Genomic DNA, 27138 nt, shown 5'->3' with positions numbered 1-27138 from the left:
CCAGCAGTGACGTTTGTAGGGTTACTGAAGTTGGGCTAGCGGGTATATAATGATGTGCTACATGACCGCTAGCGACACAGCTATGTTAGCATAATGTAAACAAGCTAACTTTTTTTTTCCACTCGATAAAAGTTAACGTGAGTGTTCTCGGTGGTCAGGAACAAATGTAATCGCATGGCAGGATGCTGTAAAAGGACCAAACTTCAGCCAGGAGAACAACTGAGATAATCCATCCACAATACGAGGTTAGTCATTCATATACTGCTGCATGGGCTGGGCTGTAGTTACATCCTAAGGTTTTAAAAACTGAGCTTAAATAAATGATTAGCGGTAATAAAAGCCGAGGGAGGTCAACAGGGATCACTGACTGTTTTAGGAGCTTTTTGAGATCAAATAGAAGAAAATACATAACATTAAACATGTTAACAACACAAAAGCCATATTAAACGCAGACTACTTTAGGCCCAGAAGTAGGATTCGTCACGTCATCACTGAACAACTGGATTGCTTGACAGACTGACCACGTGCACCATACACATACCTTTTTTCTTTTTCGAATCTTCAGATCACGTGCGTACCGAATCGTGGCGTGGGATTGGATTTCACATCAACCGTGATCCGTTGCACCTCTACTAACCTGTAAATTTAGTCTTTTCAAGAAAGCAATTTTTTCTTTTTTACACCATAAAAGCCTTATTTTTGTTGATTTCCTACTGCTAAGCAGAACACACATGAACTTTAAGGCCTGGATAAATTTGAAACGTTGTTGTCTACAATGGAAAATGGCTAAAAAATAAAAACAGGTATTCAGATCCTAATTTTATAAATTCTCTACTCAGCTTTGCTGCCTCCAATATCACTGAAATGCTGCTTGTTTCTTCACATTTTCCCAACATGCTTGCATTTAAATCGGTCCCGTCTTCTCTCTGTGTACCTGGCCTGTACCACCGCACTTGCTGTCTTTGGAGCGTCTGCCCCCCTTCCTCCTTTCTCATAATGACATGATCCCAGTTTGTCTTGTTAAAGTGAATTGTTAAATGTTGTCATTTTTATGCTTGCCATCTCTACATTGTTTCAACTCTGTGATAAAAGGAATTCCTTTGTCCCCCTCCCCAGCCTCTCAAGGTGCGGGGGGGGGGCTGTAGTGTTTTATCACAGGCACATCCTTGTGAAGGTTTGTTTGATGTTTGGTAAGCTTCCTGCCCTTTGTATGGCTTCACTGTGTTGTGTATGGTGAACCAGTAAAGGAATTGAACCATATATTGGGTGTGGGGGAGATTATGACTAAGGATGTTGTTAGAAACAGTTGGAAGACACGCACACAGAGACACACACACACACACACACACATTCTCACATGCATACAGATGTTTACACATTGTTGCAAAATCTCCCAATTCTTTTAATCTTTGGGCTGAAGGAAGGACAGTACTCGGTGTATAAATGCTCAATCAACAATCATTTATTTCCATACAATTCAACACTCATGAGCATTAGAACCATCATGATGGGGAGACATGCATGAAGAGGGTCACAGCAAATCTCAAAATGGTGACGGGTTACACAGCCTCTTATAGCTCCTAGCGGCCCCGACATAGTCGTAAAAAGCCTAAACATTCACATTCTTTCTCTCTTACGGCGCCTAAATTATGACCTCGGCTCCCTGTCTTTCTGCTCTCTGTAAGGTGGGGGTATGGAATGTGGTCTGTCTCTTCTGCCCTAGACACAAAGTCTCCTTCTTACAACCTTCTTTTTATGATTCAACAATAAAGCATGTCAAGAAAACAGTGCAAGACAGTCACAGCAGATCAAGGATACAGAGTGATGCACACTTATCTGATGAACTACAAAAATGATTATGTTCTTTTAACCCAAAAGTATAATGAGGACTAAACTACATACACAGCACACCATCTAAACTAAAGGATAATATATGTCCTACAGCTGTGATCATAATTCAACTACTTTGATTACATATATAAGGTAACATATGATAACAGAATAATATCACAACATACACACACATAGTGCCTTGTCTTAGAACCATGTGGGAGGTGCTTTGCTGTGATGTGTATTGTGTGAACTGTTTTCCAACAGTCACATATTTTCCCGGACCGGCATTTAAGGTGTTGAAGATAAATACAACAGAATAAAATGATATGACCAAGACAAAAACTGCGGTATTTTGTAAATGTAATAATAATAAACCTGTATTCACTAACTTTATTAGCAGGCTCCTCCTGAAATGCGCCAACAACACTGAGAGTAACATCCTCCTCTCTGCCCCTTAATGCTCTCTGGTCACTATGGTAACATGTAAATATTTGAAATTTATTCATAACACATGGGAGAAGTCCCAGGGAAACAGAGTTAATGATAAAAACCCTAAAAACCATACATTTCATACTCGAGCCTCAACTCTCGCGAATTGGTACGAAACAAATGACCTCCATGAAGACCACCTGGTATTATGAAACATACCCAGTTTTACAAAGGGGATCCCATTTTCTTCACACAGCTTCTTCAGTGTAGCATTTTTTTTTTTGCTCCACTTTTTTTTGCAAATAAAACTGCATCAGCTTGACCACACAGCGATTAAACGTCTCACAGTTAGGAACCTTGCGATCAACTGATTTTAAGCAATTCTCCAGTGTGTGTGCTGTGCACAGAATGTGCACAAGAGAGTCTCCAACTGTAGCAAGTTGCCGGTGTTTTGGCACAACGCCATTGAAGATACCCACGTTGATAGCAGCCTCGTTTGTGCACGCAGCGACCAACGTTGTTGTCCAGTCATCCAAGCCTGTGTCCTCAAGAAGTCTCACAAGTCCATCCCTACGCGGTGCGGTCAGCACCCAGTTCAATCAGTCCAAGAAAGTCAGGGTTAAACTCTCCTTTGCTGGACACAGACACAATGTAAATGATTTCCTGCTCGACTTTTGTGATGTCCACAGATCCATCGGAAAGCATCCCCAAAGTCACTTATTCGAAAAAAGTCTTTTCTTCGGCTCTGGCTCTGGTTGGTGTTTCTTAGGTGGTGGCGAAACACCAAAGAAGCTGCAGCAACACGTGTCAGGTTGAATGAGATGGTCAAGTACGCAAAGGCGCTTGGTAACATAAATGTCACTACGCATTCGTAATTTTTGACACACATACGCACCTGAGTAGCAGCTAGGTGCATCCCTGTCTATAACACAGTTTAACATGTTTATCTACTCATCAGCTGTTTAATTTTTCTCAGTATACAAGACGAACATGTTCATTCACAGCTGCCTCATCACATTTTTACATCTGAACTCTGTGGAGCCTGATCTCAAGGGTTTTAAGTCTGACCCTGAAACCAGTAGAGGATCTTTCTGTCTCTTCAGATTCACTGTGATGGGAGTGATTTCAGCCCTGAGTGATCACACTGATGTTTGCACAGAGCCCATAATGAAGTGAATGTTTTGGCACATTGGTAACAGTGAAACAGTTTATTAGTAATGTGGGATCGTTTGTGTTTGGAGTATGAACTGAGATTCCTGAAGCTCTTGTCACACTGGTCACAGCTGTAGTTTCCTTCCATGTGTGTATGTTCATGATTGTTACGACTACCTGAATGTGAGAAGCTTTTGTCACAGTGTCTGCACTTGTATGGTTTCTCTCCTGTGTGGACTCGTTTGTGTGTTTTAAGGTTGACTGCAGTGGTGAAGGATGACCCACACTGATCACAGAGGTGCTTTTTAACCCCACTGTGAATCAGTTCATGACATTTTAAGTGATGTGATGTGGTGAAGCTTCTCCCACATTCTTTGCAGTATTTCAGTTTGTCTCCAGTGTGTTTACGTTGATGTCTTTTTAGGGTGTATTGATCACTGAAAGTTATTCCACAAAGGTCACAGACAAACTCTTTCCCACCACCACAGTAATGACAGGGTTGAGAACTGGATCCATCTGTGTCGCTCTGCTTCTAAACAAAGACACAAAGACAGTGTAAGTCAGTCCTTCAACATTTTTATCCTGAACGTCGCCTGAAATAAAGAGCATCTCTGCAGACGTCCAATTACATTTGACTGTTTCAGTTAACACACTCAGTTTACTGGGCTGCAATAACTACAATACTACCACCATAATACTACAGTAATACTTATTTCATGTTACAGTAACATCTGAGTTACACTAAAGTACTACTTTGCTAATATTTGCAGGGTACCAACGCAGTGCTAAACTACTAACTGCAGTAATACTCATTTAATACTGCATTAATAACACTGTAACTGTGCAGTTATAACACTCAGCTCAATGGGACACAAGACAAACACTACTACCCCCATGACACTGCAATTATAACATTAAATTAGTATTTTAACACTAATGTCTAAAAGTACTAAAGTTAAAAACAAGCAATGATACTACTGCTACAATATTACAATACCATTACGTAACGATACAACTTTGTTAACCATAAGAGAAGATTACAGAATGTTTTGGTTTTGTGCTTATTTTCATTTGTGTTTTATTTTATTACATGTGCTCCTAACAGAGGAATCAGGCTCTGTAAACAAAAGGCCTTTTATGCTGAAATAATAACAATATCATTATATACCAGGAAACTGCCTGAACATTAAATAACACCATCATATTAATTTTCAGCACTTTTAGTTTTTCATGATCGTGTAAACAAAAATCACAACTGAAATGAAAATCTGAATAATCACTCAGAGCTGCTTTTCCATGCAGTAGAATTGCTAACATGCTAACACAGTTTAATGAGCAGAGTTGTTCCAAACAGTCAGGCTAAAATGACAAGATAACAATATAAATACATACCTCACAGTAACTGCACTTGTAGAGTCTCTTTCTGGTGTGGATCAGTTGGTGTTGCCTCAGGTGATGTGGAGCTTTAAAAGTCTTCTCACACAGGTCACATTTATAAGGTCGTCCCTCAGTGTGGGTCAACATGTGTTGTTGTAACTGCCTGTTGGTTATAAACTGTCTGCCACACTGTTCACAGCAGTACACAACATGTCTGGTGTGAATGCGTATGTGTGTATTTCGGGTCTCTATGTGGCTGAAAGTTTTTCCACAAAAGTCACAGCTGTATGCCTTAATTCCAGAGTGGGTAACTAGATGCCTCTGTAAGCTCCTACTGTGAGTAAAAGCTCTGCCACACTGATCACAGCTGTACGCTTTAACTCCACTGTGGATGAGTTGGTGTTGTTTTAGGGAACTCTTCCAGGAAAAAGACTTTCCACACAAGTCACAGCTGAACAGTCTCTCTCCAGTGTGGATGACCTGATGACGTTTTAGTGACTCCTTCACAGTAAAACCCATCCCACACTCGTCACAGGTGTGTTTTTTCTCTCCCTTTCTTCTGTGAGGTTTGTCGGCCTCCTGAGAGCGCTGACTTCTCGCTCCATGTTGGTCCTGCAGTGACAGAGATACAAACAGAGGCAGTGAGTGAAATGCAGTCGTGGAACAAACTCAACCTTCAAACTCCCTCCATTAACACTAGTTTTAAACCTGAAGGTGGAGTGTGGCACCAAACACCTTAAAGGTCTCTTATCCCCACCTGCTGGTAGTTCTAACACATTACATCCAACCTGCTGTTAAAAATAATTCATGACTTTTTAAAAACACTAAAATCATGCCCATCCCTCCTGCTGTACACAGTTATTAATGCTAGCATGCTAACACACTCAGAAAAGTATAAATGTTTACCAAGTCTATACTTTTATGTTTCCTATTATATATTTCTATCATTTTGTCATTTTTCAATATTAATAATTACAATGTAACATTTAAAAGTTGATTCAGTGAAGGAAAATATTTTACTTTTGCCTCCTACATTAGAAAAAGAAAATTGTATTTTGTACTCCTTACATTTACAAAACATGTGTTACTTTTAAGGCATCTGAGGGGTTTATTTCATCACTGCAGGCATCAAACATCAAACCAACTTGAGAAACGGGAAAAGTAAGACATGAAAGACAATCCTGATCGTGTACTAATCACCAGGGTTTGAAACATAAAAAGAGATGAAAGAGGCAAAACTGTGAGTCATAGTCAGGAGTTAAAGTGAGACGTTGTTCTTCTTTCTTTTTTGCACAGCACCTGAACAAACAGGTAATTTCAAATGCAGCGTTTCTATCAACAAACATCAGCAAACACACAAACTGTTTGTGTGCAGTTTGTCTCACAGTGTGTTGCTGGCTAAAGGTCCAGCTGCTGCACATCACAGGGAGAAAAAAGAAAGAGAGCTAACTTCACTCAGAGATGGAGAAAGATAAGACACACAGGACAGGAGAGGAAGAAGAGAGGTTAGATTTAAAGGGAAGGACTGCTCAGTGGGATTTGATCAACTGGAGATTAAAGCTTACATGTAAGTCCTCACGTGTTGAAATCAGATATTGAGTCTGTACATGTGACATTGTGTTTTTTCAGATAGTGAAAGATGCTGCAAAACAATCTGAGGCAGATTAACTGTGTTATTTAAAGACTGCATGAAGATCCTCTGCAGGTTAGTGCAGGATAAACAGGTTCGTTTGCTGAACTGTGATGGATTTAAAGTAAAGAACAGTGTGTGACTGGTGCACAGTGACTGTGGTGCTCATGTCACAGTTAGATTACATCAAGTGTAGCAGAGATTCATTTAAACTGAAGCTCATGATGCTGACACAATGTATAATCACACTTGCACAGTCCAATCACTTTATAACCAGTTATAGTAGTTTCTCATAGGTAATACAGCAACAAGCTTTATGAATATTCATGTGTGTAACCAATAAAAACAACCTGCAGGGGGAAAGCAAGTTGAAGTGGGTTGGAGACAATTGCTTCCCCCTCGCGAGTGAAAACTTGAGCTCTGTGTGACCTCGTTCCTGAGTGAGTTTCTGTTTATCCAGCAGTATCAGGGGTAAAACTCTGACAAATGTCCATTTGATTATTAATAATGTTGATGAATAAACCTTCCTTATTTTAACATGTGCTGTGGTCTCTAAAAAACAACATAATATACAACACAGTGATATAACAGGTTGGGAGGATGAGAGTTTTAGACGTGACTGATTATTTGGTGAAACTGTGATATTTTCCTCACCTCCTGTGTTGAGCTCATTGTTTCCTCTGTAGTGACTCAGCTGAGTCCAGATGGCTGAAAATGTTCCTCTGCTGCTCCGTCAGACTCTTCTCCTCCTGCTGATCAGCTGGGACACAAAACAGATCTTTGTTAGGCTCCACACTGCACTAAAGAGTCAAAGTGTCTCATATGTTCATCTGACAACACAAAGTACAAATTTCACTCTGATTGCTTGTAGAAATCTTGTGAGACGTGTTGTGCTGCAAAGTGAGGAAACTCTCTCACTCACTTATACTTCAGGAGGAACTTTGTGACATTGGCTCTAATATTCTAAGCAGCCCTTTACTATGACAGGGCCAGAAAGTCCTATTTGAAGGTTTGGGAGAAGGACCATGTTAAAGGTGGATTGGGGTTTATACACTTTGTTATGATACAGGTAAGGCTGTAAGAGCCTGAGAAGGTGTCCTGAATAAACCTCTAAAACCAGTTTTCAGCTAACGACTCTGCTTCAGTCTGGAAAACAGCAACTACAAGTTTAAAGACTCCATCAACAATTCACACCCAGCAACAGCCTGAACAGCTCCTCCTGTGGTTTCCACAAACAGGGACAGACCTGTTACTCCCCCACCCCACACTTTCCACACCTTCAGCCCCCCAGTCCCACCACCTCCACCATTCCCCAAACTTTGATTCTGTTCATCTTGACGTAGCTTTTGCAGTAGGAAAAACGTTTCGGCCCTCATCTACGTGACTTCTTCAGTTTCAGCTGACTGCAGCTTTCCCCAATCTTCAACAGTGCATTTGCATAATGACTGAAACGAGCACCACTGAAGGAACAATGGGCTGGGAGGTCAGTTATTGAGCATTAATATGCAAATTCTCATGATTATTGATCAACAACCACTGATCAAATGCTGTGATTGCAGCGACTCCCCAACTCTCTGAATGGTACTCATGGCCATTGATCAGCGGTCTTTGATTAATGAGCTTTGATCAGTGGTTTCAGTGCTTTCCTTCCTGCTTTGACTGCAGCCGTGTTTGACACAGGAAGACATTATTACATTCTTCACACTCTCCTGCACATTAACCAGCACAATATATTTTATTCTCTGTGCTTTCAAATATGAACACTGTTTACTTTCATCTCTGTTTCATTAGTTTTTGTTAACATCTTCCTGTGCATCACTTTACAGCAGCCACACTCATTAAAATGAGACTTTGTAGGAGTTCACTTCCTCTCATGTGTTCATCCACAGCAGCTGGACAATAACGTTTATTGTGACCCTGATACTGCAGCAGATCGCTCTCATCCATTTCCTGTTATCACTTCAAATAGAAATGAGGCTGTAGAGGTTTGGTGCAGGCAGAAAAACAGCTGCAGGGACAATGAAAAGACTTTTCTGCTCCAACTTCTCCCAGCATGCTGAGCTAATGATTAGTTGGTGTTTTTCTCCAAACACTCTCTCACTCTTCTCTCAACGTGTTCACAATAAACTGTGAACAGACACCGAGGAGAGCAGCAGAAGACCTCATTCAGGAGCTAAACTCAACATGAACTGAACTCACAGTAAAGTTAGCTCGGTGCTTACCTTTAGATGAGCCCACAAACCGAGAGAAACTCCGCGATGAAGCTGCAACTCTTTCCAAACACAGGAAACAGATCAGGGAGCAGAGACCCACGTGGTTCACGCTGATCTCAGCTACGATCCAGGAGACAAGGGTGGGCAGATCGATGCAGATATCGATCCAAACGTTGGTTTAGTTTGTTTTAGCATCCAAATTCACTATTTTCTTCGCTTTGGATGAAAAAATAGCTCCGTCTGTCATCCCGGAAGGCGCTTCGTCTTCTTTACATCGTTTATTGGCGGTTGTCAAACAACAAAATGGTGCTTTACCGCCACCAACTGGTGTGGAGTGTGAACTGGCACGTCAACCCTCAAATGCACACAAACAATTTACTCCCTTTTAAAAACTGGAATAAGGCCTGATAACTTTCACCTCTTGTTGAATATTGAAATATCTTTTGAATTAGTTAAATGTCAGAATAAAAAGAGGGAGCTGTCTATGTTAATCACTTTCATCAAATTTAGGAGTACATATACACTAAGTTTATTGTTAATTAATAAGAAAACTCCAGACGATTCCATTCTGAGCTGAAGAAGCTTCTGATTGGTTAGTAGAGTCCATGTGAGTAAATTGGTGGCACAGCTGTGGATGCATATAAGGCAAAACACAGAGCGTGTTTCTTTGCCATGGGAAAATCAAGAGACGTCAACCAAAACACCAGGAAAAGAACTGTGGAGTTCCATAAGTGTGGCTCAATTTTGAATACAATTTGGTGCCATTTACAATTAAGAAATACAGATTAAATAAAGTTAACAAATGTTTTTTTATATTTATCAATCTAAAAAAATAAACATTTAGTCTGATTTGATGTTACAATTAAAAAAGTGTTTGTGTTTTGATCTGAAGAGTTTGTAAATATCTGATTTCAACTGTATATTTGATGATTGTCAGCACAAAGAGGGAGAGAGAGGAACAGAGAGGGAGATGGAGAATGAGGACAGAACAGAGATGGAACAAGAGCAGGTGAGACACACATGTTAGTCAAATGGTTGTTTACCAAAAGTATCACCGTATCATAGGTACTCATGTATCTCGTACCTAGTGTTTCTTTTTAGGTTTGCTATTTTTAAAATTCTACATTTATTAAGTTATGCAGGCTTTTTTGCACAACAAGGCTAAATAATTATATACATTTTTCTCAATCTGAATATTGTACTTTGGTAGAATTTAAAAAATAAGTGTAGTGCAGGTCTATGATGATTTTTAGTGCTACTATCATCTAGTTCTGATTCTGGTTCTGTCTTGGTTACTGTTGTAGTCCTGTTTTAAATCCGGATCAGTTCTGGGTCTGGTTGAATTGGGGTTTAGTCCTTGTGTCTTGATGCAGCCCCGACTTTGTTTTAAAAAACTAGTTTAAGGTGTCCTGCATATGTGATATATTTTTCCCTATATGAAGTCATTCTTTTTGGAACAAAACTCAAAACAGAGCCTATTAATCTTTCAGTCATTTCTACCCCCCCCAAACAAAAAAAAAAAAAATCCCACATGCATACTACCCTTTAGGGCTAAGCCCTGGGTGTTTCAAATGTCTGGCTCCACCTCTGATGGGTAGATAAGGCCTTGTGAAGCGTTTCAGCACATTCCCCAAACTGTATCGATACTGTGTCGACACAGTGTTGCTGTTTTGCTCCATACTGACACCTGCTGGGTCTTAAATATCATTGCAGGCAACTGACTTGAGACTCACAAAAGACGCTGATTCAATGACGTAGTCATACGTGTATACACTGTAGGTATTGTACTTTCCATGCAATCATTTTATATCTTTTAGATTTCACATATTGTAGACATATTTAAAATATAGTGTGAAAGACATTAATTAAATTTTTTTTTTTAAAGTAGGGTTAGTATTAGTAGTATAAAAGTATTGTGAATGTAATATTACCCATTTTAATGTAATTGACTCAGAGTTTATTCTAAACTTTTATTCAGAAAAATAATTTTATCCAATGTTTTTGCATTCAGTCTATTGCGTTTAGTTGAGACCATTTCCCCAGCTTTGGAAAACACACGCTCACACTCCAATATCAACGAAATGTAACCAGATGCTGTTAATTGTTTCTTCACTTTTTCCCGACATGCTTGCATTTAAATCGGGCTCCTCTTCTCTCCGTGTACTTGGCCTGTAACACTGCACTTGCGTTCTTTGGAGCGTCTGCCCCCCCTTCTTTCTTTCTCATAATGATATGATCCCAGTTTGTCTTTGCCTTTGTATGGCCGTACGGTGTTTCTATCAAAATAAAGTCTATGGGCATGGATTCTCAGCATGGCTGAAGATGCGGCTCCCATTTACCGATGTGCCATTAATAACTGACGTATGAATTTATCTTGCAGGTCGGATGTAATTGCATCGTGGGCCAGATATGGTCTGCGGGCCATAAGTTTGACATCCCTGGTGTAACAACCTGCTCTGTACAATGAGTCTAGTTTTCCTCGATCATCTTGTAGACTTGCTGTTCTTTACTTTGATAACTGAATAAATTATTCCTTCCTGCTCATGTGAATTCCTCCCCATCCATATAAAACAGTAAACTGATTTAAGGATGTTATAGAAAGTCAACAAGCTGTAGAAGTTGTGCTTTATAATAAATACACAGTATGTGACTGTTTTCAAGAGTCTTTTAACACAAACACTGACTTTCAAGGAATCACTGAGGCCAGTTTTCCTTTGAGGAAAAAAAAATCCATCTGACGCCACACTTGTTGGTATTGCCTGCATCAGTATTTTCTCTCTTCATTATAAGCTATTTGAGTTTGCATCACTGCAGTATTAGATAAAAACCTCAACAAGCAGACGACCCCCTATGAGCAAACACTTTGTGATGGTGGGAAGGAAAAGCAGAGAAAAGAGTCTGTTTCCCAAATCCAAACTGTAAGCTAGTTCAACAGGAGAGAGGCCTGATATCTGAAGGCTCTGCTCTCCTCCAAAAGTACAACTGCAGTCTGAGAGCGACGTGCTCTGTTGGGATCATACAGTACTACAGTATAAGGTCTTTAAGAAATGATGGGGCATGATTATTCAGGACTTTATATTCAATTCTAGATTTAACATGGAGCCAGTGTGTTATGTTTCGGCTGTGTCCTGGCAGGAGAAGGACCCAGACTGACCAAAGCCAGAGCAAATGTCCAAAACCAAAAAAAAAACAAAAACAAAAACATGGAGCTCATGAAATAGTGCAAAACAAAAGTCTACGAAAAGCACTGATGCTCAGGAAACAGTCCAAAAGCACCACTCAGGAGGACGACCCGGAGGACGGCCGCACACGAGACTATCCAGTTCAGGGGGGCCGAAGGCTCAACAGTCCATGACTGAACAGCTCAGGGGGCTGACCACGGAGCCAGCGGTGGCAACGAATCAGGTCAGGAGGCCGGCCACGGAGCCACCGGCCAAGAAGTCCAGTCAGCGGCCTGGAAGGTGGCCACTGAAGCCAAACCAGGCAGGGACGAAGTTTAGCAGGACTAGGCCAGGCAGGACCAGGCGAGGAAGCTACTGGTGGTGGTAGCGCTGCAGGTGAAGGCGTGGAAGCCGCAGGTGGTGGAGCAGCTGACAAGGAAGGTTGCTGGTGGGGCTCTCAGCCGGTCTGGAAACCAAAGCAGGGACCAGCTGGACCTCAACCTCCCTCACCCGAGGGACTGGTACAGGTGCAGGAGAAAGCTGGGCCCGAGCTGCCCTGAGTGCAGGGGCAGGGGCAGAGAGTGGAGCTCAGGAACATTTTCACTGACAGTTTCTGTGTAAATGGGCTGGTGAGTAGCACACTCCAGGGATAAAGCCATACTAACAGTCTCATGAGATGCTGCCTGAACAGTGTTAATGGGATGGACACAAAAGCATGGTGAGCTGGGTCGAGGTTAAATGGTTCTGAAACACAAAACTCAACTTGATTCAATAGTTTCGCGGCACTGAGTCCAAGCTTCCTAGCCAGTTTTAATATGGCAGATGGCACTCTGTTGCTAGTCACATTTTCCATCTGAGGCACAGAAAAAATACAGTGAGGTACTGGTGGAGCAACACTGGGAGTCTCAGACACAGGAGCAGGATTATCGAGGTTCAGAGGAGTCAGTTGAAAAACCAAAGTGTTCATAGAAGGAGCGTGACTAACCATAGATGAAATGGTAGTTGGTCTGGTACCAGAATGTGAAGAATGTGGCAAACAGTCATTTTCACTCACAAAAGTTGTCTGCTCAGCTGCCGTGGAGCGACAGCGGTGTGAATGCTGCTTTCTCCTGGAAGAGGGAGGAGACGAGCCGTCCCATGAATCCTCCAGCGGACTCGGCTGAAAATCCTCCGGCTCTTCACAGAAGCGGCTGCTCATACAAGATCTACAGCAACACAGAAATATCCATACCTCCAGTAGTGCAAACTGTGTTGATGAACCCAACAGTAACAAAATAAGTTCTGAACTGAAATCGGACTACCTCTTAAAAAAACAAAAAAACCTATCACATGAAATGCAAATGGCTTGGGATGTGGCACAAATACCTAAAACTTTACACCACTGTATCTGAGGATTTATATGGTCGTTATAAGACACTATGCCCCTAATGCTGAAGGACTGGTTTATCTTCAGAAGGCTGGAAGATAAACACTCGCAGGAACACAGTGAGATGGACCGTCTGATACCGCAACAGGGCGGATAGTAAACTAATGTCGATAGCAAACAAAAAGCTTTATTTTTTTATTTTTCAAGTCTCCAACTGTAGCAAGTTGCCGGAGTTTTGGCACAACGCATTGGACACACCCACGTTGACAGCAGCCTCGTTTGTGCACGCAGCGACCAACTTTGTTGTCCAGTCATCCAAGCCTGTGTCCTCAAGAAGTCTCACAAGTCCATCCCTGTGCGGTGCGGTCAGCACCCAGTTCAATCAGTCCAAGAGAGTCAGAGGTAAACTCTCCATTGCTGGACACAGACACAATGTAAATGATGTCCACAGATCCATCGGAAAGCATCCCCCAAAATTCGGCAGACTGCAATTTGGCTCCTAACTCCCCGCTGATGGTGTGATGCTCTGCACAATCTGTGCCCCCTTCACGTGAATGATATGCATGTCTGACATTTACTCCTAGCCACCACAATAATAATATCCTCAGAATATAAATGTGGACATTTCTTCTCAGCTAGCTTGTTTATTAGCAATGACTTGCACCACATTTCAGTGCACTCATTGTTAGCTTCAAGCCACGGCACTTTGAGCCACCTTTTCGAAAGAAGTTTTTTCTTGAGCTCTGGCTCCGAAGCTGTAGGAACACCTGTCAGGTTGAATGAGATGGTCAAGTACGCAAAGGCACATGCACATGCACACCTGAGTAGCAGCTAGGTGCATCCCTGTCTATAACACAGTTTAACATGTTTATCTTACTCATCACCAGTGCTTGGTAAGTTACTTTAAATTAGTAACTTAGTTACATTACTAGTTACTTCTATCAAAAGTAACTCAGTTACTTCAAGTTACTCGTTACTTTCAGAGTAACTAGTTACTAGGGAAAGTAACTTTGGTTTTACTCAGAATTCTCTTGTTAATGTGTTGCTTCCGTAACTGGATACCCAGCAAGAGTGCCAGTCTTGCTTACTTGCCACAAGTGCACTGTGCCACCTACCAATACAGGGAGTGCAGAATTATTAGGCAATTTTTGAGGAATAATTTTATTATTGAACAACAACCATGTTCTCAATGAACCCAAAAAACTCATTAATATCAAAGCTGAATGTTTTTGGAAGTAGTTTTTAGTTTGTTTTTAGTTTTAGCTATTTTAGGGGGATATCTGTGTGTGCAGGTGACTATTACTGTGCATAATTATTAGGCAACTTAACAAAAATCAAATATATACCTATTTCAATTATTTATTTTTACCAGTGACACCAATATAACATCTCCACATTCACAAATATACATTTCTGACATTCAAAAACAAAACAAAAACAAATCAGCGACCAATATAGCCACCTTTCTTTGCAAGGACACTCAAAAGCCTGCCATCCATGGATTCTGTCAGTGTTTTGAGCTGTTCACCATCAACATTGCGTGCAGCAGCAACCACAGCCTCCCAGACACTGTTCAGAGAGGTGTACTGTTTTCCCTCCTTGTAAATCTCACATTTGATGATGGACCACAGGTTCTCAATGGGGTCCAGATCAGGTGAACAAGGTGGCCATGTCATTAGTTTTTCTTCTTTTATACCCTTTCTTGCCAGCCACGCTGTGGGGTACTTGGACGCGTGTGATGGAGCATTGTCCTGCATGAACATCATGTTTTTCTTGAAGGATGCAGACTTCTTCCTGTACCACTGCTTGAAGAAGGTGTCTTCCAGAAACTGGCAGTAGGACTGGGAGTTGAGCTTGACTCCATCCTCAACCCGAAAAGGCCTCACAAGCTCATCTTTGATGATACCAGCCCAAACCAGTACTCCACCTCCACCTTGCTGGCGTCTGAGTCGGACTGGAGCTCTCTGCCCTTTACCAATCCAGCCACGCGCCCATCCATCTGGCCCATCAAGACTCACTCTCATTTCATCCGTCCATAAAACCTTAGAAAAATCAGTCTTGAGATATTTCTTGGCCCAGTCTTGACGTTTCAGCTTGTGTGTCTTGTTCAGTGGTGGTCGTCTTTCAGCCTTTCTTACCTTGGCCATGTCTCTGAGTATTGCACACCTTGTGCTTTTGGGCACTCCAGTGATGTTGCAGCTCTGAAATATGGCCAAACTGGTGGTAAGTGGCATCTTGGCAGCTGCACGCTTGACTTTTCTCAGTTCATGGGCAGTTATTTTGCGCCTTGGTTTTTCCACACGCTTCTTGCAACGCTGTTGACTATTTTGAATGAAACACTTGATTGTTCGATGATCACGCTTCAGAAGCTTTGCAATTTTGAGACTGCTGCATCCCTCTGCAAGATATCTCACTATTTTTGACTTTTCTGAGCCTGTCAAGTCCTTCTTTTGACCCATTTTGCCAAAGGAAAGGACGTTGCCTAATAATTATGCACACCTGATATAGGGTGTTGATGTCATTAGACCACATCCCTTCTCATTAAAGAGATGCACATCACCTAATATGCTTAATTGGTAGTAGGCTTTCGAGCCTATACAGCTTGGAGTAAGACAACATGCATGAAGAGGATGATGTGGGCAAAATACTCATTTGCCTAATAATTCTGCACTCCCTGTAGAAAGGAAAAAATAATGTGCACATTTCCACGAGAGAAATCCCACGCCTGATTCTATCCTAGCCATTCTATCCTCGCTTTTTACATCCAACACAAAAACTGCAGTCGTGGTGCTTTCGATTGTACTCAGAACTCGGAAATTCTGCCTTCTGAATAGGAAGATGTAGGTAACAACAGACTGCAGATGAGCTGCATACAGAGCTGGACTGGGACAAAAAAATCGTCCCGGGCATTTTGACTAGAGACCGGCCCACCATTATAGGAAAAACCATAAAGCCTTTGAATGAAAATAAATGCTGTTGTGACAGTGATGTACACTGTTCTGATGGTATATATGTATCAATCTATCAATTGTTTGTTGTAAGACTCAGATAATTATTTTTTTAAAAGTGAGACATTTTAAATGAGAATAAGAAAGTATTTCCTTGTGCCCCCCTCTCCCTTTTAATGCCCTACATGGACCCCTGGCAACACTTTGCTAGACCCACCCCTGCACAGTTACAAGCTGTCAGCTACTTAGAAAAGGATCCTGGTGTTATTTGTCTCTCAGAAACAGTTCATAACTTCCCTTCAACTCATTTATGTCACCTAAAAGGCAAACCTGTTTCTCCATCACCTGTTCAGCTCTGATTCAGTAAGGACATCTCCTTGTTTCATCTTCATGTTTCCCTCTCACCACATAACCAAACCAATATCATGACCAGCAGATTTACAGCTGTGGCTCCAGCAAACATCAGCTGATACTAGAAATTAATATTAAATAAATTCTAACAACAGCTGATCAAGCTTGAACGTGCTGCTGTTGTTTAGCGCGACATCCGCTGGTTTCCTCTTTCTGGCGCAAAGTGGGCGATAAACAAACAAGAGAGAAAAGCCGATCAGCTGATCATCACTTTCACGATTGAAGCAGAAACAGGAGAGAAGAAGAGGCAGCTGTGCAGCAAACACACAGTAACTCCAGCTTTGTGTCTTTTTCATTGTAGCTGAAGTCCGGGACAAACTGTGTTTCTTTTCACCTAAATACGAAACGCGTAATATTTTCTCTGAATACGAGACGATTCCGTTTTTTACGGGACGGTTGGCAACTCTAATAATTAACCTTATGAACAAAATAAAGTTCAACATCAGTAACATAGCACCCACCCAGCTGTATAGAAACTCCGTCATGCTAGCTAGCACGCAGTACGAAAAAGTCAGCATAACGAAAATAAACTCCAACTAAACTTGGTTCATATCTGACCCAGATGGACTGCAGGTCATAACTTCTTACCTGAAGTTCAGTTCACCTGACACTCTCGGACCAGCGGCCGCTTCGGGTCTCTCCTCTTGCCTCCCTTTTCCTTCATCCACCTGCTGGCTTCCACCACTTGCTAATGTTATTGAATCTGTAGAAGCTCCGCGATAGCCACCACACGAAGTAACGAATAACGACCCTATCTAAATCCCAGTAACGAGTAACGCGTTCCTGGTTTTGGCATAATAACTAGTTACTGTGCTCGTTACCACAATAATAACGTAGTTACTGTAACGCGTTACTTAATAACGCGTTAGTCCCAACACTGCTCATCACCTGTTTAATTTTTCTCAGTACACAAGAGGAACATGTTCATTCACAGCTGAACTCTGTGGAGCCTGATCTCAAGGGTTTTATGTCTGACCCTGAAACCGGAAGAGGATCTTTCTGTCTCTTTAGATTCACTGTGATCCAGTGATGGGAGTGATTTCAGCCCTGAGTGATCACGCTGATGTTTGCACAGAGCAGACAATGAGGTGAATGTTTTGGCACATTGGTAACAGTGAAACAGTTTATTAGTAACGTGGGATCGTTTGTGTTTGGAGTATGAACTGAGATTCCTGAAGCTCTTGTCACACTGGTCACAGCTGTAGTTTCCTTCCAAGTGTGTATGTTCATGATTGTTACGATTACCTGATTGTAAAAAGCTTTTGTCACAGTGTCTGCACTTGTATGGTTTCTCTCCTGTGTGGACTCGTTCATGTCTTTTAAGGTTGATTGCAGTGGTGAAGGATGACCCACACTGATCACAGAGGTGCTTTGTAACCTCACTGTGAATCAGTTCATGTTCTTTTAATCTACCTGATGTGGTGAAGCTTTTCCCACATTCTTTGCAATATTTCAGTTTGTCTCCAGTGTGTTTACGTTGATGTACTTTTAGGGTGTGTTTTCGACTGAAAGTTATTCCACAAAGATCACAACGAAACTCTTCCCCACCACCACAGTAATGACAGGGTTGAGAACTGGATCCATCTGTGTCGCTCTGCTTCTAAACAAAGACACAAAGACAGTGTAAGTCAGTCCTTCAACATTTTTATCCTGAACGTCGCCTGAAATAAAGAGCATCTCTGCAGACGTCCAATTACATTTGACTGTTTCAGTTAACACACTCAGTTTACTGGGCTGCAATAACTACAATACTACCATCATAATACTACAGTAATACTTATTTCATGTTACAGTAACATCTGAGTTACACTAAAGTACTACTATGCTAATATTTGCAGGGTACCAACACAGTGCTAAACTACTAATGTAACACTGCAGTAATACTAATTTAATACTGCATTAATAACACTGTAACTGTGCAGTTATAACACTCAGCTGACTGGGACACAAGACAAACACTGCTACCCCCATGACACTGCAATTATAATATTAAATAAGTATTTTAACACTAATGTCTAAAAGCACTAAAGCTATAAATAAGCAATGATACTACTGCTACAATAATACAATACCATTACGTAATGATACAACTTTGTTAACCATAAGAGAAGATTACAGAATGTTTGGTTTTGTGCTTATTTTCATTTGTGTTTTATTTTATTCCATGTACACCTGACAGAGGAACGAGCCGCTGTAAAGAAAGAAGAAAGAAAAGAAAGAAAGAAAGTGTACTTTATTTAGTCCCCGTGGGGAAAATCCCTCTCTGCATTTAACCCATTCACTCAGTGAAGCAGTGGGCAGCCATTGGGCGCCCGGGGAGCAGTGTGTAGGGACGGTACCTTGCTCAGGGGTACCTCAGGGTAGCTGTTCAGGGGAATCGAACCCCCGACCTTCCGATCATGGGGCCACCACTCTACCTACTGAGCTATCCCTGCCCAAAATGCCCAAAAGGCCATTTATGCTGAAATAATAACAATATCATGATATACCAGGAAACTGCCTGAACATTAAATAACACCATCATATCAATTTTCACCACTTTTAGTTTTTCATGATCGTGTAAACAAAAACCATAACTGAAATGAAAATCTGAATCACTCAGAGCTGCTTTTCCATCCATCCATCCATCCATTCACTACCGCTTTTCCTTTTCAGGGTCGCGGGGGGCGCTGGAGCCAATCCCAGCTGTCGTAGGGCGAAAGGCAGGGTACACCCTGGACAGGTCGCCAGTCTGTCACAGGGCCAACACACAAGGACAGACAACCATTCATTCACACCTAGTGACAATTTGGATTTTCCAATTAACCTATCCCCACAAACTGCATGTCTTTGGACGGTGGGAGGAAGCCGGAGTACCCGGAGGGAACCCACGCAAACACGGGGAGAACATGCAAACTCCACACAGAAAGACTGATGGTGGAATTGAACTTAGGACCTTCTTGCTGTGCGGCAACAGTGCTAACCACCGTGCCACCGTGCCGCTAACGCAGTTTAATGAGCAGAGTTGTTCCAAACAGTCAGGCTAAAATGACAAGATAACAATATAAATACATACCTCACAGTAACTGCACTTGTAGAGTCTCTTTCTGGTGTGGATCTGTTGGTGTCGTCTCAGGTAACGTGGAGATTTAAAAGTCTTCTCACACAGGTCACATTTATAAGGTCTCTCCTCAGTGTGGGTAAACATGTGTTGTTGTAAATCTGTGCCTGTTATAAACTGTTTATCACACTGATCACAGCAGTACACAACATGTCTGGTGTGAATGTGTAGGTGTGTATTCCGGCTGTCTATGTGGCGAAAAGTTTTTCCACAAATGTCACAGCTGTATGCCTTAATTCCAGAGTGGGTAACTAGATGCTTCTGTAGTTGGCTACTTTGAGTAAAAGCTCTGCCACACTGATCACAGCTGTACGCTTTAACTCCACTGTGGATGAGTTGGTGTTTTTTTAGAACATCCTTCCAAGAAAAAGTCTTTCCACACAACTCACAGCTGAACGGTCTCTCTCCAGTGTGGATGACCTGATGACGTTTTAGTGAACCCTTCACAGCAAAACCCATCCCACACTCGTCACAAGTGTATGTTTTCTCTCCCTTTCTTCTGTGAGGTTTGTCGGCCTCCTGAGAGCACTGACTTCTCGCTCCATGTTGGTCCTGCAGTGACAGAGATACAAACAGAGGCAGTGAGTGAAATGCAGTCGTGGAACAAACTGAACCTGAACAATCATTATAATTTCCTTTATTTCCTTTATATTTGAAAATATAAGGGATATAATAAAGGCTTATCGTATTATTTTATTATATTATTTTACTGTATTATTTTTATGGATTGGATTTATATAGCGCTTTTTGAGGCACCCAAAGTTCTTTACAATGCCCTATTCATTCACTCTCACATTCACACACTGGTGGAGGCAAGCTACAAGGCAAGCTTTTATTCATCAAAATAGATAGAAAAGACCAATGAGACCATCAAATAATTGAAATGCAGTCGTGGAACAAACTGAGCCGACTGTCTTCAGCACATCTCTGAGAAATGGTGTAGGTAACATATCCAAGGGGCACGTAGTTGGTTTCATGTGCATTATTATATCAGTGAGATGGGATAATGAAACCGGTTTAAATTCTGAAAAAAGGAATGAACATGTATGTGGTTCAGAGGGGTCTTGGGATGGGAGCGGGATATGTGCTCAGATATCATTAATTTTTTCAGTAAAGAATTTTTGAAAATCCTCAGACGTGTGTGGGGCAGTCTCAGATATGATTGATGTGGTGGGATGCAAGACAGAGTTGATTGTATTGAATAGAACTTTAGGATTACCAGACTTCTTGTTAATGATCATGGAGAAATAATTTGCTCTTTCTACCTTGATGGTGCGCTGATAGTTATTTAAGCAATCTCTAAACACTTGATAAGAAACGTGGAGCTTATCTTTCTTCCATTTTCGTTCTGCTTTCCTGCATTCCTGCCTGACGGCACGAGTGACCTTATTTAGCCAAGGCTGAGTTTAAAATTTTTGCCGTCTACTTTTTAAAGGAGCAATTGAGTCCATTATGTTGGTACAAGCACAATTAAAACATGCAAGAAGCTCATCAGGATTATTGCTATGAGGAGAACTTTCATCAAAGGTGGCTAAAGGAGATGCAGCGAAGGCAGCTGAGAATTGGGGAGCAGTTTCAGGTGTTATAGGGAGTATAAGAGAGGGGGCCTGAGTTTGTTTGGGGGATGAGTGAGGAATTGGAATATTAAACAAAATGAAATTATGGTCAGACGGACACACATCAATCACTTCAACGCCAATCACTGAGAGCCCAGATGACAAGATGAGGTCAAGAGTGTGGCCCTGCTTGTGTGTAGGGCCGTTGACAGACTGGGTCAGGTTAAATGAGTCCAAGAGTTGTAAAAACTCCCTAACCAGAGGTTTAGAGGGGCAACACATATGGATATTGAAGTCGCCAAGGATTAGAAGCCTATCAGTGGTTGGATAGAAAATCCGAAAATTCCTTAATGAAGTCTTTGTTAAGGTGAGGAGGCCTATAAGCTAGAGCACAGAGTACAGGAGAGGACAGATCCAGCAGTTGCAGTTCAAAACTGGTGTAGACACTTCTGGGTAGCATTCTACATTTAAAGTGATCTCTGAAAACTGTTGCCAGGCTGCCTCCACGACCAGCAGGTCCTAGGTGTGTTGAGGAAGTTACAGTTTTCAGGAGTCAGTTCCACAAAAGCAGCTAGATCATCAGTAGGTAGCCAAGTTCCAGTAATAAAGAGAAAGTCCAAGCCATGAGAAACAACCAAGTCACGGTATATGAAAGTCTTGTTCACCACGGACCTTGCATTGACTAATGCCAATTTAAGTGGTGAAGAATCTGAGAATGAATGTGTGACAGCACCAGATGGTACAAATTCCAGATGCTGAATCGTATGGTTAAAAGGGGAATCATAGTTTCTCCATTTGTTCACACAGCCAAGTTAAAACCACGTTAGCCAGCATGCCACAGCCACGAATTACAGCCCAGTGCCAGAAAAGTGTCTTCATAGTTTTATTTTTGAAATACACCAATTTTTATATACTGCAGGAAAAAATAAATAAATATTATAATGCAAATTGCAAAAATTAAAACAAACTATTTCCAGCAGTGCAATATGAGTCCGAAGCATCCCAGAAACGACACAGAAAGTCATGAAGTCAAATATAACTTTTAAAAACAGCAGTATAGGCTCACAAGGCCCTGATGGTAAAAGGCTACATTTCCGCAAAACGACATCACTTCCGGTTTCGGGCAGGACATGGAGGACATGCGATAGTTCGCGCTGATGGAGTATGAAGTGTTACGAACAGCTGATCGGATCGGCAAAGCGTGTTTCTGGAATATTATGTCTTTGTTGCTGCAAGTGCTTTCTATGCAGTTTTTGCAAAGCTTTATGTGGAAGGAAACTGGGAGTTAGGACAAGCTGATGGCATAAGATGTAAGTACAACTCCTCCGGTTTTCAAAAAGTATTGCGCTAGCTTACGTGGTTGCAGTGCTACCGGGATTTAAAAACAGTTACACAAAACGGAGCGTGCCCGCTCTGACCGGCTTTAAAGGGTTAATAAACTGGAAATGTAAAGCTTACATGTAAGTCCTCATGTGTTGAAATCAGATATTGGGTCTGTACATGTGACATTATGTTTTTTCGTAAACTGAAAGATGCTGCAAAACAATCTGACGCAGAATATTTAGTGAAGTGATTGTATATATAATAATATACAACACAGTCATATAACAGGTTGGGAGGATGAGAGTTTTAGACGTGACTGATTATTTGGTGAAACTGTGATATTTTCCTCACCTCCTGTGTTGAGCTCATTGTTTCCTCTGTAGTGACTCAGCTGAGTCCAGATGGCTGAAAATGTTCCTCTGCTGCTCCGTCAGACTCTTCTCCTCCTGCTGATCAGCTGGGACACAAAACAGATCTTTGTTAGGCTCCACACTGCACTGAAGAGTCAAAGTGTCTCATATGTTCATCTGACAACACAAAGTACAAATTTCACTCTGATTGCTTGTAGAAATCTTGTGAGACGTGTTGTGCTGCAAAGTGAGGAAACTCTCTCACTCACTTATACTTCAGGAGGAACTTTGTGACATTGGCTCTAATATTCTAAGCAGCCCTTTACTATGACAGGGCCAGAAAGTCCTATTTGAAGGTTTGGGAGAAGGACCATGTTAAAGGTGGATTGGGGTTTATACACTTTGTTATGATACAGGTAAGGCTGTAAGAGCCTGAGAAGGTGTCCTGAATGAACCTCTAAAACCAGTTTTCAGCTAACGACTCTGCTTCAGTCTGGAAAACAGCAACTACAAGTTTAAAGACTCCATCAACAATTCACACCCAGCAACAGCCTGAACAGCTCCTCCTGTGGTTTCCACAAACAGGGACAGACCTGTTACTCCCCCACCCCACACTTTCAACTCCTTCAGCCCCCCAGTCCCACCACCTCCACCATTCCCCAACGACCACTGATCAAAGCTCATTGATCAAATGCTGTGATTGCAGCGACTCCCCAACTCTCTCTGAATGGTACTCATTGCCATTGATCAGCGGCCTTTGATTAATGAGCTTTGATCAGTGGTTTCAGTGCTTTCCTTCCTGCTTTGACTGCAGCTGTGTTTGACACAGGAAGACATTATTACATTTGTCACGATTATACTTTATTCTTTTTGGGGGAAGTGCAGCTTTAAACCTTCATATGATTCAAGTCAACCCAACAAATCAATCTGAACGATCACAGGTGGGAAAAACTTCTGTAGATAAAAAAAAAAAAAAAAATTCAATCCACAACGTGATTAAAAACATGATTTCTCCAAATCACCAGGAGCTGCACATTAACCAGCACAATATATTTTATTCTCTGTGCTTTCAAATATGAACACTGTTTACTTTCATCTCTGTTTCATTAGTTTTTGTTAACATCTTCCTGTGCATCACTTTACAGCAGCCACACTCATTAAAATGAGACTTTGTAGGAGTTCACTTCCTCTCATGTGTTCATCCACAGCAGCTGGACAATAAATTTTATTGTGACCCTGATACTGCAGCAGATCGCTCTCATCCATTTCCTGTTATCACTTCAAATAGAAATGAGGCTGTAGAGGTTTGGTGCAGGCAGAAAAACAGCTGCAGGGACAATGAAAAGACTTTTCTGCTCCAACTTCTCCCAGCATGCTGAGCTAATGATTAGTTGGTGTTTTTCTCCAAACACTCTCTCACTCTTCTCTCAACGTGTTCACAATAAACTGTGAACAGACACCGAGGAGAGCAGCAGAAGACCTCATTCAGGAGCTAAACTCAACATGAACTGAACTCACAGTAAAGTTAGCTCGGTGCTTACCTTTAGATGAGCCCACAAACCGAGAGAAACTCCGCGATGAAGCTGCAACTCTTTCCAAACACAGGAAACAGATCAGGGAGCAGAGACCCACGTGGTTCACGCTGATCTCAGCTACGATCCAGGAGACAAGGGTGGGCAGATCGATGCAGATATCGATCCAAACGTTGGTACTACTTTATTCTCTTTGAATGAAAAAGCAGCTCTCTGTGCAAACACCTCTTCTCGTGGAGCGTCCTTACTTTGTCCCGCTTGTCACTACCCGATCCGTACCGGAAACCCGATCGGTACCCCGCATGCGCAAGTCTTACGTCACTTCCTCTCTTTGCCAACATTCAATATATTTGAATGATCGGATGACACTACATTATTCCTAAAAGATGAAAATCAAATCTCTATTGCTATTGAAACAATCTCCACATTTTCCAAAGTTTCTGGATTGTACTTGAATATTCCTAAATGTGAACTTATGGCGATAAAAGAATGTTCGAAAACAGCTTTGTGTAACATTCCAACAAAACAAGAAGTTTGTTATTTAAGATAAGATAAGATAAGATAAGATAAGATAAGATAAGATAAGATAACCTTTATTAGTCCCACACGTGGGAAATTTGTTTTGTCACAGCAGGAAGTGGACAGTGCAAAAGTTATGAGGCAAAAATTAGAATACAATAAGAATAAATACAGTACACAACTGTACAGAATAGAATAAAATACTATATACAGTAGAATAAAATAAAATAAATATACAATAAGATAAAAATAGAATACAAATACAAATACTATATACAACTGAGTAAAAATACAACGATGACAGAAAGGATTATTAAGTTACTTTTCAACTTTATCTGGAAAAATAGGACACACTACATTAGAAAAACAGTTCTTATGAACTCCTATGTCAATGGAGGACTTAATGTGTTAGATTTTAACACTTTAAATAGCACATTCAAAATAAATTGGTTGAAGAATCTAATTACTAATCCTACTTCCATTTGGAATACTATACCTGTGTTCATGTTTTCTAAGTTAGGTGGCACTGAATTTTTCCTTACTTGTAATTTTGATATTGATAAAATCCCTTTAAAAATCTCTGCTTTTCATCGTCAAGCTTTTTTAGCATGGACTCTTATTTACAAGCATAACTTTAGTCCACACAGTCATTATATCTGGAATAACAAGGATGTTTTATTTAAAAGAAAATCTCTCTTCTTAGATAGTTGGTTTAGGAATAACATTATTTTAGTCAACCAATTATTTGATTCAAATGGTACGATTTTCTCCTATGAAGAATTTTGTTTACATTTCAATTTAGCTATAAATTGTCATGATTATACCAAAGTATTTGGCTCAATACCATCAGGGGTTTGTATGCTGTTTAAGAATCAACCTAATATCACTTCATTCCACAGGCCGTTGGCATCTCCCATACAAACTTTTGTTGGCAAGATTTGCTTTTCTAAGCAATCTAAAAACAGCAATAAATCGATTAGAGCTTTATTTCAGAGTACCATAACCACGCTACCATATGTCATTTTTTTCTTGAACCAGCTGTCAGATGGTATTATGTGGAACGAAGTTTGGAAACTCCCTAATCAGTTTTTAATTACCAACAAAATTAAAGATATTTCTTATAAATTAATACACAGAATTTATCCTTCTAAAGATTATCTTCAAAGCAAATTCAAATTAGACATTGATACAAGTTGTAGCTTTTGTAAAACTTCCAAGGAATCTACTATACATCTTTTTTGGTTTTGTAACCTTGTACAAGATTTTTAGCAGAGTTTATGTGTTTTTATTTCAGAAAATATATTTAAAGGATTTGTACTGTTTTGGAAATATGTTTTGTTTGGTCTACACAAAAACCAAAGACAATTACACTTTGATAACAGATATATGATTAACTTGTTACTTTTAATGGCTAAATTTCATATTCACAAGTCCAAATGTTTAGGAAGACATCCCTCTTTTTATGTATTCTCCTTTGAACTTGTACAGAATCTTAACTCAATTAAGAACTCCACTAACCCAAAAGCTATAAAAACTATTGGTGTTTGTGAAAAAATCAAGATCTTTCAATCACTTTATTCTTTGGCTTGATCAGTTACTTTCCCCCTAGCATATTTATATTGTTGTTTCTGAATACTGTTCGTGTATTTGTTTATCTATGCATACAATTCTTTTGTAAGTACAACACCATTATTGTAGTACTGTTTAATTCTGTTTTGTATTGTACTGATGTTTAAATAAAGGTTTGAGAAAAAAAAAAATATTAAAAAAAAAAAAAAAACACCCAGCACGCCCCTGCGGGCGGTTTATCCTTCAAGCTCGGGTCCTCTACCAGAGGCCTGGGAGCTTGAGGGTCCTGCGCAGTATCTTAGCTGTTCCCAGGACTGCGCTCTTCTGGACAGAGATCTCCGATGTTGTTCCCGGGATCTGCTGGAGCCACTCGCCTAGCTTGGGAGTCACCGCACCTAGTGCTCCGATTACCACGGGGACCACCGTTACCTTCACCCTCCACATCCTCTCGAGCTCTTCTCTGAGACCTTGGTATTTCTCCAGCTTCTCGTGTTCCTTCTTCCTGATATTGCTGTCATTCGGTACCGCTACATCGATCACTGCGGCCGTCTTCTTCTGTTTGTCTACCACCACTATGTCCGGTTGGTTAGCCACCACCATTTTGTCCGTCTGTATCTGGAAGTCCCACAGGATCTTAGCTCGGTCATTCTCCACCACCCTTGGGGGCAT

General features: G+C 41.0%; 1 protein-coding gene across 5 annotated transcripts; it reads right to left on the bottom strand.

Moving 5' to 3' along the window:
- Nucleotides 1-1440: 1440 nt before the first annotated feature.
- On the bottom strand, nucleotides 1441-24675 carry LOC309714710 (uncharacterized protein). 5 transcript variants are annotated; one of them, XR_014278994.1, is made up of 8 exons: nucleotides 24391-24675; nucleotides 22851-22956; nucleotides 19576-20172; nucleotides 17109-18120; nucleotides 8644-13000; nucleotides 7076-7181; nucleotides 4807-5403; nucleotides 1441-3946 (listed from the first exon to the last, which is right to left on the bottom strand). XR_014278994.1 is itself a non-coding variant. In XM_082547353.1 (7 exons), the coding sequence occupies exons 5-7, from the start codon at nucleotides 7091-7093 to the stop codon at nucleotides 3368-3370; spliced, it is 1194 nt and encodes a 397-aa protein (XP_082403479.1). In that variant the 5' UTR covers nucleotides 7094-7181; nucleotides 8644-18120; nucleotides 19576-20172; nucleotides 22851-22956; nucleotides 24391-24675; the 3' UTR covers nucleotides 1441-3367. The 5 variants fall into 4 exon arrangements, 1 of the variants encoding a protein (XP_082403479.1); XR_014278992.1 differs by having other exon boundaries at nucleotides 8644-18120; XR_014278993.1 differs by having other exon boundaries at nucleotides 1441-3943; nucleotides 8644-18120.
- Nucleotides 24676-27138: the final 2463 nt, after the last annotated feature.

Source organism: Aulonocara stuartgranti, assembly GCF_965226115.1.
Source record: "Aulonocara stuartgranti genome assembly, chromosome: 9".
Classification (NCBI taxonomy): Eukaryota; Metazoa; Chordata; class Actinopteri; order Cichliformes; family Cichlidae; genus Aulonocara; species Aulonocara stuartgranti.
The sequence above is the reverse complement of the archived record's forward strand: the minus strand, read 5'-3'. Positions and strand labels throughout refer to the sequence as shown.

What these genes read in the sequence shown, in the direction of transcription:
- LOC309714710 (XM_082547353.1), bottom strand. An exon ending in ACAAGTGCAGTTACTGTGAG is followed by an intron (nt 3,947 to 4,806) that starts GTATGTATTTAT and finishes GTCTTTGTTTAG; the next exon opens with AAGCAGAGCGACACAGATGG.